Genomic DNA, 11,086 nt, shown 5'->3' on the forward strand with positions numbered 1-11,086 from the left:
CTGCCATGCCAGTCCTGCCCCCAGGGCACACTGAGAGGGCGATGGACACTGGGCCTGGTGGTACGCACCTGTGATCCAAGCACTTGAGAGGCTGTAAACAGTCCAATCTAGTGAGGTCCTGAACACCCTGTAGACCTTTCCCTAAAATAGAGAAGAAAAAATGCAAACTTAAAATCTGTATTTTAAGAACTGCGAAACACTATAATAAGCTTTGATCACAGTCTTTAAAAAGGCTGTAATCCTTGCACTCAGGAGGCTGAGGCAGGAGGGTTGTTATGACCTTGAGGCTAGCTTGGGCTACATAATGAGAACTTGTCTCAACAAAAGGAAGGCCCTCTGGAGGAGTGCAGCAGGACTGTCCATGCACAGCGCTGTGGGCTGCTTTTGTCCCCAGCACGCATAGGAGGCCTCTGCTTCCTAGGCAGTGCTTCTGGGGCTCAAAGCCTGTCCCGCCCTGCACAGGGTAGCACCAGGAAGCCCTGCCATACAGTGGGTCCTTCCTGAGCGCCAGCTGTGCCCTGTACTCTCCTGCCAATGGTGCACTGCTCTATTGAGGGCAGACTGAGTAGCGCACCTGGGGCTGTGCTGCAGATGGGAGGCAGCAGGCAGGGTGGTTGGGTAGTCCCACCAGCCAGGAGGGCCGTGTGCAGGCTGGGGGAGGCCGGCAGCCCCCTGCACAGAGTGGTGAGTGCATTGTCTCCCTCACCGGGAGCAGGGAAGGGTTGGAGGGGCTAAGCAGAATCCGCACTGAGCAGCGGAGGGGACTTGCCTGAGTAGACCGTGACACCAAGTGGACAGTGAGAGTTGGTCAGCCTTGTCCCAGCACCTGTAGCATGTAGGAGGCCTTGCTGGCATGTCGGTGCTCTGGGGACCTTGGGAAGGGAAACTTGGAATTCCTGTCCCCATGGGAGCTGGCCCTTGGAGTGGGGCTGGGCTCGGGGGGGGGGGGGGTTTGAATTCAGCATGGTGTCCCTGCACTCTAGTGATCGTGGCTCGCAGCACCCAGTGAGTCTATAAACTCCAGTAGGGGCCCCGGCGTAGTGCCGCTCACCCCCAGTCCCAGCACTCTGAAGGCTGAGGCAGGATTGATGCGAGTTTGAGATGAGCCTGATTTGCATAGTGTCTTAAACCCCCCAAAACTCGGACTAAACCATAACAAAACCCCAGCAGGATGTTGGCACAGGGGCGCTGGGATTTGTGGAGCACAGTGCCCACGAGGGGGCGCCCTGCACTAGGCCAAGGACGTGCTGGGCCATACCCTTAAAGGTACTGGCTGCTGGACAGCGGGGTGCACACAACACTCAGCTGCCAGCTGTAGCTGTGTTCTGGAACAGTGTCTCACCCTCCTGACTGCACGCGGGGAAATTGAGGCACAGTCAGGTTGTCATAGCTGCAGGTGCCAGCTGTGTTGAAAGTGTTCTGGAATGAAGGCAGCAGGACGTCCGTGTGTGTCTGCATGAGCCTATGCATGTGGTCCTGTCGTGTATGACAGTGTGTGTGTGTGTGTGTGATGAGACAATGGTGAGTAGGGGCCCTTGCCTGTCCTTTGCCCTCACCCCAGGTTTCCCTCACTAATGACAGCTGAATGATTGGTTCTTGGGTCTTGTGATGGGGACACGAGGACCTTAGGGTTGGGGGTTTCCTCTGACTGGTCTGCTGGCCTATGAGGACAACTGTGAGATTGTTCTCCACTTCTGCTTGGAGTCTGGTGCCCCCTAAGAAGGGGTTGGTGGTACTCGGATATCTCTGTGAGCTTGTTCCCTGTGTCCCCTTCAGAGAGGCCCAGCTGATCTGGGACCACATCTGTTAGTCCCAGGAGTCGAGCAAGGTGCCAGGAGATGCAGGCTCTGTGTCCAGGCGCCCTTCCCTGTGAGGGAGGGCAGAGACCCCGAATGGAAGGCCTGGGTGTGACAGCTGCCATGCTTTTGCAGCCACCTCTGGTCATCACAGCAGGAGTGCTGACTGGCCCGCCTGGCCCAGTCTGTGGTTTCCTCCTGCTTGTCCTGCCCATCAGCAGGGCTCTGGAGAATTCAGGTTTCTTCCTCAACTGCAGCATGGTGCAGCCCTGCAGGGTACCCAGCACCTTTGGCTAAAACCTGCAGCCTGCTCTCCTTGGCCACTGAGGGCCCCGGCTCCAGAGAAGCCCTGGGACAGCTGCAGCCTGCAGAGTGGGTAGTTGCCTTCCAGAACATGTGCTCCCTGTCCTGTGTGGTGTGCCAGCAGGCAGCCTGGGCAGAGCAGAGCCCTCTCCACCCCGGAGGGAAGGGCGGACCCCATCTGTCTTACACTCTGTGTTGCTGGGCCCTTTTGTGTGCCGATGGGATCCAGAGGTGGGATTCAGACGATACCTTTGCCCTCCTGCTTCCCTGGTGCTTGCAGGCATCACGAGAGGGGCGCATAGTGTGTGGCCGCTGCTCTCACACACTCACGCTTCCTGCTTGCTGGGTGTGTCTCCTCCATGTTGGTGCCTCCCAAGGAGAGGCCATGGTGGTGTCCATGCATCTGCCCGAGGACACAGCACTGTCGCTGGTGACAGCCGGCTCAGAGGTGCAGCAGATCCCTTGGAGGAGGGCCTGGGACAGGCTGAGGTCTCCCCAGTATGTCTTGTTGTTGACGTGTTAGTTCATTCAGCTAAAGGTGCCAAGCAGCTGCGGGGTCCTGGACACGGGGCCCTGGGGAGTGTCATGTGAGTGAGAGACCCACAGGGAGGTCAGGGCTGGAAAGGGTTTGGAGGAGGTATGGGTGTGGCAGGGTCCTCCCAAGGGCCTGGTGTGGGCTCCCGGTGGAGCAGGGGGCTGGGAGTGGGGGTGGCAGCTTTGTTATGTAAGCCCGGCCCGGAGCCAGGAGGCTGTTTTGACAGCTCTGTGCTCGTCCCCCACACGGCAAGCGCTCCTCAGCAGCAGGAGGAGGGAGGGCATGCAGCTGAGTTTGGGAGCCTCTGGCTGTGGGGCTCGAGGACAGGCTGGTCTCCAAAAGGATAGAGATGGCTGGGGCAGCTGGGAAGGTGCCTTGGGCAGGCTGAGCCCCTGGCTGGGCTCCCTGCACCCTGGTCCTCTGAGAGGAAGAGCCCTCAAAGGGCTTCATGTGTGGGCGCAGGGCCATGTCCTCTGTGAGATGTGGGTCACCACCCCGTGTCATAGGGAGGGCAGGTGACACTACTAGACATGGGCCAGAGCCCTGTCTCCTGTGTGACAGCATGCTGCTCTGGAGTGTGGGCCGTTTATGGGGAGGGTATAACGGAAGGGCTGTACCTCTGGGTGTGTAGCTGTACTGTCTGCCCCTTGCTCCCTCCTGCCTTCCTGGTGAGGTGGGCCCATGAGACAGGAAGGTGGCCAGGGGAGATGCCTCAGCCGCTTTCTGGGTGCTGGGACACAGTGCCAGTGCCCACAGCATAAAGGACAGCTCCAAAGCAGGACCCAGCAGAAGGGTCCCAGTAGAAGGGAGGGTTGTAGAGAAGGGAAAGACCCTTCTAGCCATGCCCAGTCCAGGGCTGCCTCCCACCAGGCCCCACCTCCTAGCGGGCCTTGGGGCACCTAGATCTAAACCCTAAGGGCCACTGCGGCTCTCCCACCTGCAGGACAGGGCTGGAGGACAGCATCCAGGCAGCCCTGGGTGTGCTCGTCCTGCCCCCTCCTTCCCCTTCTCTCTGGGTCCAGCTGCCACAGGTGGGTCCTTGCCCAGCTCATGGGGTGGGGGTTCCGGCCCTGATTGGAACCTCGTAGGAATCCCTGAGTAGGGTCACAAACTAAATTGGAACCAGAACCCAATCTGTAGGACCTGGGAGATACTGGCTATTTGCTGGGAGTATTTTGCTTTTTGTTTTCGAGATAGGGTTTCCTCTAGTTCAGGCTAGGCTCAATCTCACTATGTAGCCCAGGCTGGCCTTGAGCTCATGGGGATCCTCCTCCTTCGGCCTCCAAGTGCTGGGATTATAGGTGTGTGCTACCATGCCCAGTCTGGCTATTTGCTATTTGAAGCTAGGTTTGGGGACACAGGTAACATCACCCTGCCTCCCGTCTCTTCCATGTGGGTCTCCACCCTCCCTTCCCTGAGGACAGCCAGCCTCTGTCTCCACTGGCTGGAGGCCTGACCTTGAAGTCCTTCCTCTTTCTCCAGCTCATCTCCCCTGGGCTGGAGCTCACGGAGGTGTAGTGCATCTTCCCAGAGGCAAGTGCGCTCCATCCTGTCTCACCTTGACCTTTGTGCCCCTTTGGGTTAGATGGGGACAGGTCTGAAACCCAGGTGGCAAATGGGACAGGACAAAGAGCAGGGACAGGCCTTGTGCAGATGCAGGAACCTTCGTGCCTTTGTGTCCCCGGCTGTCCTGTGGCTCATGCAGATGCTGTCACACCCCTGCTGGGCAGCAAGACAAGTCTCAGGTGGGGCTGGGTGGGACTCCAGGGAGGCAGGGCACGGGGTCCTTTTATTTGGCTCACAAGGTGTGGAGCGTGAGTCCTGGATGTCAGCCTGGGTCTTGTGGGCCCATAGCCTTCGCAGAGTGGGACAAGGCCCCTGGACGTCCTGAGTAGCAGCCCTTGCTTCCCTGCCACCAGGGCAGGGCAGCCACCTCTCAGAGTCCTGCACAGACTGGGACCCAAGACAGCTCTGCTTCTGCTCTTCTCCTTGTCACTTTACCCTCTCAGTAGCTAAAGAGCTGAGCCTCAGTGGTCCCCAGGTCTGGTCTGGATCACTTCCTGCTGTGTGCAGGTAGAATGGGGCCTGTCTAGAGGAGTGGGACAGGGAGTGTTAACTGCCACACCGGGGAAGAGCCATTGCTGGGTCATACTGGGAAGGACGTGGGATTGGTCCATCTCCACCCCAACAGTGCCGCTGCTAGATTAGGGAGCTGGAGTCTGGAGCCAGGCCTCCCTCCATGAGAGTCAGGGCTGTCCCGTGCGTGATCAATGTGGGTTGCACAGCACCCATGCTGCACCTGCCCCTCAGTCCTGGTGGGTGTGGGGTGGGTCTTTGTGGGCAGCAGGGCTGGCAGGTGGCCTTTCTGGCTCAGCTGAACAACTTCCTGTTGCCATGGTGATTGGACTCTCCTCCAGCCGGGCCTGTTTGGAACCTGGTCTACAAGGCAGGGCTTTGTCACCAGCCTCCTGCTGCACCTTTGTTCTGATGCCTTCCCAGGCCACTTCCCTGCTTGGGCCTCTCTGATTCAGCTGGGGCCAGGCCACCCTGGGTCTCTCCCTGAGGAGAGCAGTGCCAAGGAGCCTGGACCTGCCACCCAAATTGGGGTCTCAGCTGCCCTTTGCGTTCCCCGATGAAGACCCAGGTGTTCCTCCATGTCTCCCTGCCATGTCAGCGCTGACACGTGGACTTCCACACTGCCCACCAAGCATCCACTCTGGAAGCCCTGCCATGTGTGAGGCCCTGATCAGGCAGAGCAGATGACTAGGTGCTGACTGAGTTTCCCAGGAAGCAGCATCTTCAGCCCAAGGGAAAGCATCCCAGGGTGGTACCAGGCCACGTGGAGAGAACCCCAGGCTGTCCTCCCACAGACTTGGCCACGGTAGGCACCTGCACAAGCCGACGCAGAGGTCTAGAGTCCCTCCCTGCCGGTCCCTGGGCTCTTCCACTTGAGTGCTGAAGAGTGTAGGGCCCCGTAGAGATAGCTCCGCAGGGAGCCGAGGTCCTGCCTGTAGCCCACCTCACCAGCAGTTGGACAGCAGGGAGTCCCAGCTCCCACACTGCCCTTTGGCAGGAGCGCCCCTGCCCGGGGCTGGCTGGGCTGCCCCTGACTGCCAGACGCAGGAGTCTCTGTCTCTAGTATGGTGTCTGAGTCCTGGCTCCTAAGTCCTAGGGCAGCTACACAAGTGACACTTGGCATTTGTGAGGGACTGATGACTGGAGCATTCTGAGTCTTTGGGGTGCAGGCAGGGAGGAACAAGAGCAGGGCCAGGGGGGTAGGACAGGCAAGGTGTGACTGTGGTTAGGCTCCTACCGCTCCTGCGCAGGGGGGGTGGGACTGGTATTTGTGCCCAGCAAGCTATTCAGGATGCTTGGCAGGTCAGTGAGGCCACCAGAAGCGACAGCACCTCCCCTCAGCCCTCCCAGCATGCCCCCCTGTCCTGCAGGCCTTCCCTGCATGCCACTGTGTCCGGCAGGCATTCGCATGAGCCTGCCTTTCACGGCTGCATTCTTTGGGAGAGTTGCTGGCATGTACCTAGATTTCCTGTAGAAATGGGGCTCTCCTCTAGCAGCTGTGAGGGTTTCCTGGGTGCAGGAGAGGGAGTGGCTCAGCTTTGTGCTGTGTCCTTGTAGTTCTTGTCTTTCCTTCTACTCCCCTTCCTCCCAGAGTCCTCCCTCTGCCACTGATTTCTTTCCAGCAACCACAGGTCTGATCCTGTCACTTCTGCCAGAGACTTTCCAGGACTTGGGACCCTGAGGATAGGAAGGGGCCATGCAGGCAGCAGCCCAGCCCTCATCCCCGTGATGTACGCTGGCTTCAGACAGCTAGGGCCAAGCGCAGAATGGAAAGCGTGGCTCTGCTCTGTGTGCTGGCCAGTGACACCTGACACCTGGAGTCTCCCTGGGAACTCTGACCCAAGGCCAGTGGCCAGGCATGGGTTGGCAGAACACCACTGGGGCTTACTAGCCTCGGTGAGGGCAGAGTGGGAGCCAAGCTTTTGCCCCTACGCTGGACCCAGGGTACATGCATGGCTCTCCCTCACAACCACAGCCAGGGGCAGGAATAGCCTGCGACAGCCAGGCCTGAGGACAGCAGCACTAGCTGCACTGAGCATTGCAGAGGGGTTCTGGTAGAAAGCCCAGGCAAGAGAGGGTTGCTATGGAGCTGGGGATATGGCTCAGTGGAATAAGCGCTTCAAGGGTCTGAGTTCAATCCCCGGTTCCACCAAAAAAAAAAAAAAAAAAAAAAGGGTCACTGCACCCTGGAGACCCCTGAAGGTTGCGGGGGCAGGGGTGCTGCACCCTACAGCCCCATTCCCTGCCGAGCACACTGGCCGGATCACAGGTTCTTCCTGTGGTGCCATACTGACAGCCACTATGCTGCTCGTTGCCCCGAGAGTCTCCTTGCCCATATCCCTCCCAGAGGCTGCCTCCAGGGGCTTTCACATAGACCCGGGCCAGGAGCAGCCTGGCCCATGGCGGGGCTGCTCGCTATTGGACGAGCTTTTACTATGGAGACCTCTGTCCTGAGCCCAGAGTGCTGTCACTGTGCACGATGCCTTCGTGTGTCCTCCTAGCCCTGGAGTTCCAGCCAGGGGCGGGGGGAGCTGGCAGGAGCAGTGCTGGGGATAGCCAAGGGCCCCAGGTCTGTCTGCCATTGGAAGTGTGGGGACTCGCCCTGTCCTTCGCCCTGACCCCCATCATACTGGTCCCCAGCTTGTGGGACAGTCGGTCAGGGCCGTGACTGAGGGCTGACCTCCCCGTTCCCTGCAGGTCAGGCCCAGAGCAGTAACCTGCGGAGCCTCCTGCTCGTATCTGTTTTTCTGTCAGGGAACAGAACAATGGAATCCGCCTCCTAGGATGCTGGTGAGAGTCAAATGGGGAAATGTGCGGCATACCAGCCCACGGTAAGTTCTGGATCAGCGCGTGCTTCAGGAGACCTCGTTCCACCTCTTGGGACCTCCACTTTCTCAGCTGAAGAAGCCAGAGTGGAAACTTCCTGTTGCTGTTGGGGCACCCTGAGCTGGCTGGTGACTGCATGCTGGACCCCGGGGTGCCCTGCCCCTCTCCTCCCTGCTGCCATCTTTGTCCCTCCCTCCCTCCCCATCTCCGCTCCATTCCCTGGCGGCTGCTCCAGCCACCCTCTGCCCACCCTAGGGTCCCCCCCCACCTCCACAGAATCACCTGCCATGTGTCTGGAAGGGACTTCCTGCTGCTCATCCTGCTACCTTTGAGAGGGGGCCTCAGTGTCCCCAGCCCTAGTCACCACTCTCCCCTCTGTTCTGCAGGGTGGGGACAGCACAGAGGCTGGTGACCAAGGGTGGCAAGACAGTGCAACAGCCTGCTGAGGGGCTGTGACCCTTTCTGCCGAAGCCCCACCTGCCCTGCTGTCACCTGTGGTCCACTGCAGCCTGCCAGTGGCCCCCCTGCAGCCCCCCTTCTCCCCAGGGTGAGCGCAGGCCTTGCCTTGGTGGTGCAGCTGCCCAGTGAAGTGAAAAGTTCCCACCATGGTTTGTGATGGGGCTGACACTGAGAGCCAGAAGGTTGCCAGGGCAACAGGAACATTTCAGACTTGTGGGTCTTGCTTGGGGCGATTTGTCTTGCAGGTAGGCACACAGGCAAGCTCCTGGGTTGGGCGTGGCCTGGTGCTTCCAGTCCCCAGGCCAGGAGCTGGCGGTGAAGGGATGGCTGATCAGTTCCTCCCCTGCTTCCCCTGAACCACAGAAGCAGCTGAGGCTCCTCAGCCGGCTCTCAGTGCCCTGGGCCAAGCGGGAGCAGAGGGACAACTGAGGCATGACCCCACCCTCATGCAGTGAACCGCCCACAGGTGACAGATGCTCTTTTGCTTCTGGGCCTCAAAGTGCCAGCCCTCACTTGGCCCCTGGCCACTCCACTGGCCCAGGCTGAGGGCAGCAGCCCGCACTCAGGTCAGGCTGCACTGGGGACCTGGACTGTACCCCGCAGGGATCTGCTGTCTCGGGCCCAGGCTCAGTGCCCTGTGTCTGCCCAGCCCCCACGGCCACTCCACTTTCCCCATGCTCTGGTCATCCCAGGCTATGCCACCGGTCACACCAGCTTTGTGGGGATGCAGCTCCCCACGGACGGTGACTTCCTCCTTTACCAGTCTCTGACTGTGTGCAGGAGGGCCTGGCACCTTGGGGCCAGGTGGGGCCAGGTGGGGCCAGGTGGGTGGGTGGCCACCCTGGTACCATCCTTGTGACAAGCTGCCATGTGAATGTGTGGCCGCTCAGGGCCTGCACCACCATCACCTGATGCTCCTACCATCCTTCCTCACTGAGCCTGGGGCTCCCACGCAAGTCTGTGTCAGGGACAAGCCCACCCACAGCGGGCACCTGCATCCCTGTCCTGCAGAGTGTGGTTCTGAGTACTGGCCTTGTGCTTGGTCCTTGTGGAGCAAGTGCTTCTGCACCGGGGAGTCTGGGCCAGGGAGCACACTTGTCCTGCCCTGGCCTCTTCTGCCACCTCCTGGAGCCCAAGGGAGCCACACACCGCTTGGCCTGTGCGGAGGGGGTGCGGACACAGCCGAAGTGGCAGAGGGCCGTTCGTGTGGGTGCAGCTGTGCACCCAGGCCTGCCCAGGGCTCCTCACTGTCAGGCCCTGCACCCTTCTCTGCTGTGCTGCAGTACCCTGGCAGGACCATGGGGCCAAAGGGTGGGGTGGCGCTAGGAAGCCAAGGAGGGAGGGTGGGTCTTGGGAGGCAGGGCCACTGGGCAGGGACAGGGACACAGGCAGAGTAGTGGGGCTCTGTGGAAGGTGCCCCACTGGCAGCCACCCCACCCTGCCCTCTGCCTGCCCGTCCACCAATGCTCCCATCTCTGCCACCTGTGGGATGGGCCTCTGTGAGTTTGGTTCCCTTGGGGCGAACTTTCCTCCTCACCTTCACCCCTGCCCTCACCACTCTGGCCTGGACCCAGGGAACCCTGCAGGGCCTCCTGGGCTCTGGCTCCTGATGGGTCAGTGTCTATACCACAGGCCTGTCCTGGAGAATGCCCATGTCCCCTACCATACAGCAGAGGTCACTGGAGTCCCCAGCACTTCTTTCTCCCTGCTGCTCTGCACCACGGGGCGCAAGAGGCAGAGGGGGTTGACTCCTTCCAGGAGCGCTGCCAGGGTCCTGCTTGCTCACCTCACTCTCAGTGGGGCCCCACAACATAGAGGCTGCCTGGAACCCCTCCTGCAGAAGGACAGGCAAGATGTCCTGCCTTAGTGGCCACGGTGGATGTGGCCCTGGGCCGCCTGAGCCCAAATTGCCCCTCCTCACAATGGCATAGGTGGCAGAGTTATGGCAGCATCTGGAGATGGTGGGGTGTAGTGAAGGTGCAGCCCAGTCTCACCTGCCCCCTTGGACACCAGCCACGTGTGCTTACTGCAGACAAAGCAGCATGCCAGCCTTCACCCAGGAGGGGCCAGTGGCAGCCCCGGGACAGTGGACAAGGTCGCAGGGCCAGCTGTACTGTTACCACTGTGATAAGAGTGACATTTAAGGCTGGCCCAATAGCTCAGTGGATTTAAGTGCCTGCAAACAGGTGCAGGGGCCAGGAGTTCTACCTCCGGCCTGCCGTGCCGGCCCCGCCCCCAGGGCAACTGTGTGGCCCGGGCCTGTAATCCCAACACTTGGGAGGCTATCAACAGGAGGATCACTATGAATCTGATCTACGCAGTGAGACCCTGTACACCCTGTCAAAATAATAATGACATTTTATTTTTTTATTTTAATTTTTAATAGATTGCAAATTGAAAATAAATTATTTACAAACATAAATGAATATAACAATAAAAATTGTCCAAAATAAAAATGAAGAATTTACAGATCAGTCACAATAGTTCACTGTGAATAATGACATTTTATTTTTTTTATTTTTTTTTCCATAAATTTATTGAGAAACAAATAGCAATGAGACAGTTTCAAACCAAACTGGTAGGACAGTTTCAATAATTAACACATTGTATACATTCTTCCTGGTGGTTAATTGCTGTACAAGATGCAGACATGATGTCCTATTTACAAACACCATTAGAACAAATCCCTCTATTCATTAAGAGAATGTAATTGTATATCGATCCTAGCCATTTGAATACACAGATACAAAATGGACATTCACCTGCATCCCCTTTTTGTTGTTAAGTTCCGTTATTTGAATATTATAGGTGTGTAAACTCAGCAAAATATTCTAAAAGAGTCCAGTAGCCCATAATACTATTGGGTTTTCTGCTTGACTGGCACTGGACCTCTACCTTTTCTACTTGCATTTATCTATTGCTTTTTAAAAACTTATTTTTCAGCTTTAGTCTTTGGCTTCTTTATCTCCTCTGGCCAGTTATATTCTCATATCTATATATTTTTCTTCTCAACTTTCAGCTTAAGTATATTATAATTTTTGATTAAGAATAAAATGTTTTGGGGGCCACGGAGATGGCTCAGCAGAATAAG

At 58.1% G+C, this 11,086-nt stretch overlaps 1 protein-coding gene across 1 annotated transcript in view; it reads left to right on the forward strand.

Moving 5' to 3' along the window:
• Window positions 1–8,424, forward strand: part of Hmox1 (heme oxygenase 1) — a 29,797-nt gene extending 21,373 nt beyond the window's left edge. The window contains exon 5 of the mRNA XM_023717394.1: window positions 8,359–8,424. Coding sequence (XP_023573162.1) covers window positions 8,359–8,424 — 66 coding nt within the window. The remainder of the gene's footprint in view (window positions 1–8,358) is intronic.
• The last annotated feature ends 2,662 nt before the right edge of the window (window positions 8,425–11,086 follow it).

This window comes from Octodon degus, unplaced genomic scaffold (genome assembly GCF_000260255.1).
Source record: "Octodon degus isolate 3935 unplaced genomic scaffold, OctDeg1.0 scaffold00004, whole genome shotgun sequence".
Classification (NCBI taxonomy): Eukaryota; Metazoa; Chordata; class Mammalia; order Rodentia; family Octodontidae; genus Octodon; species Octodon degus.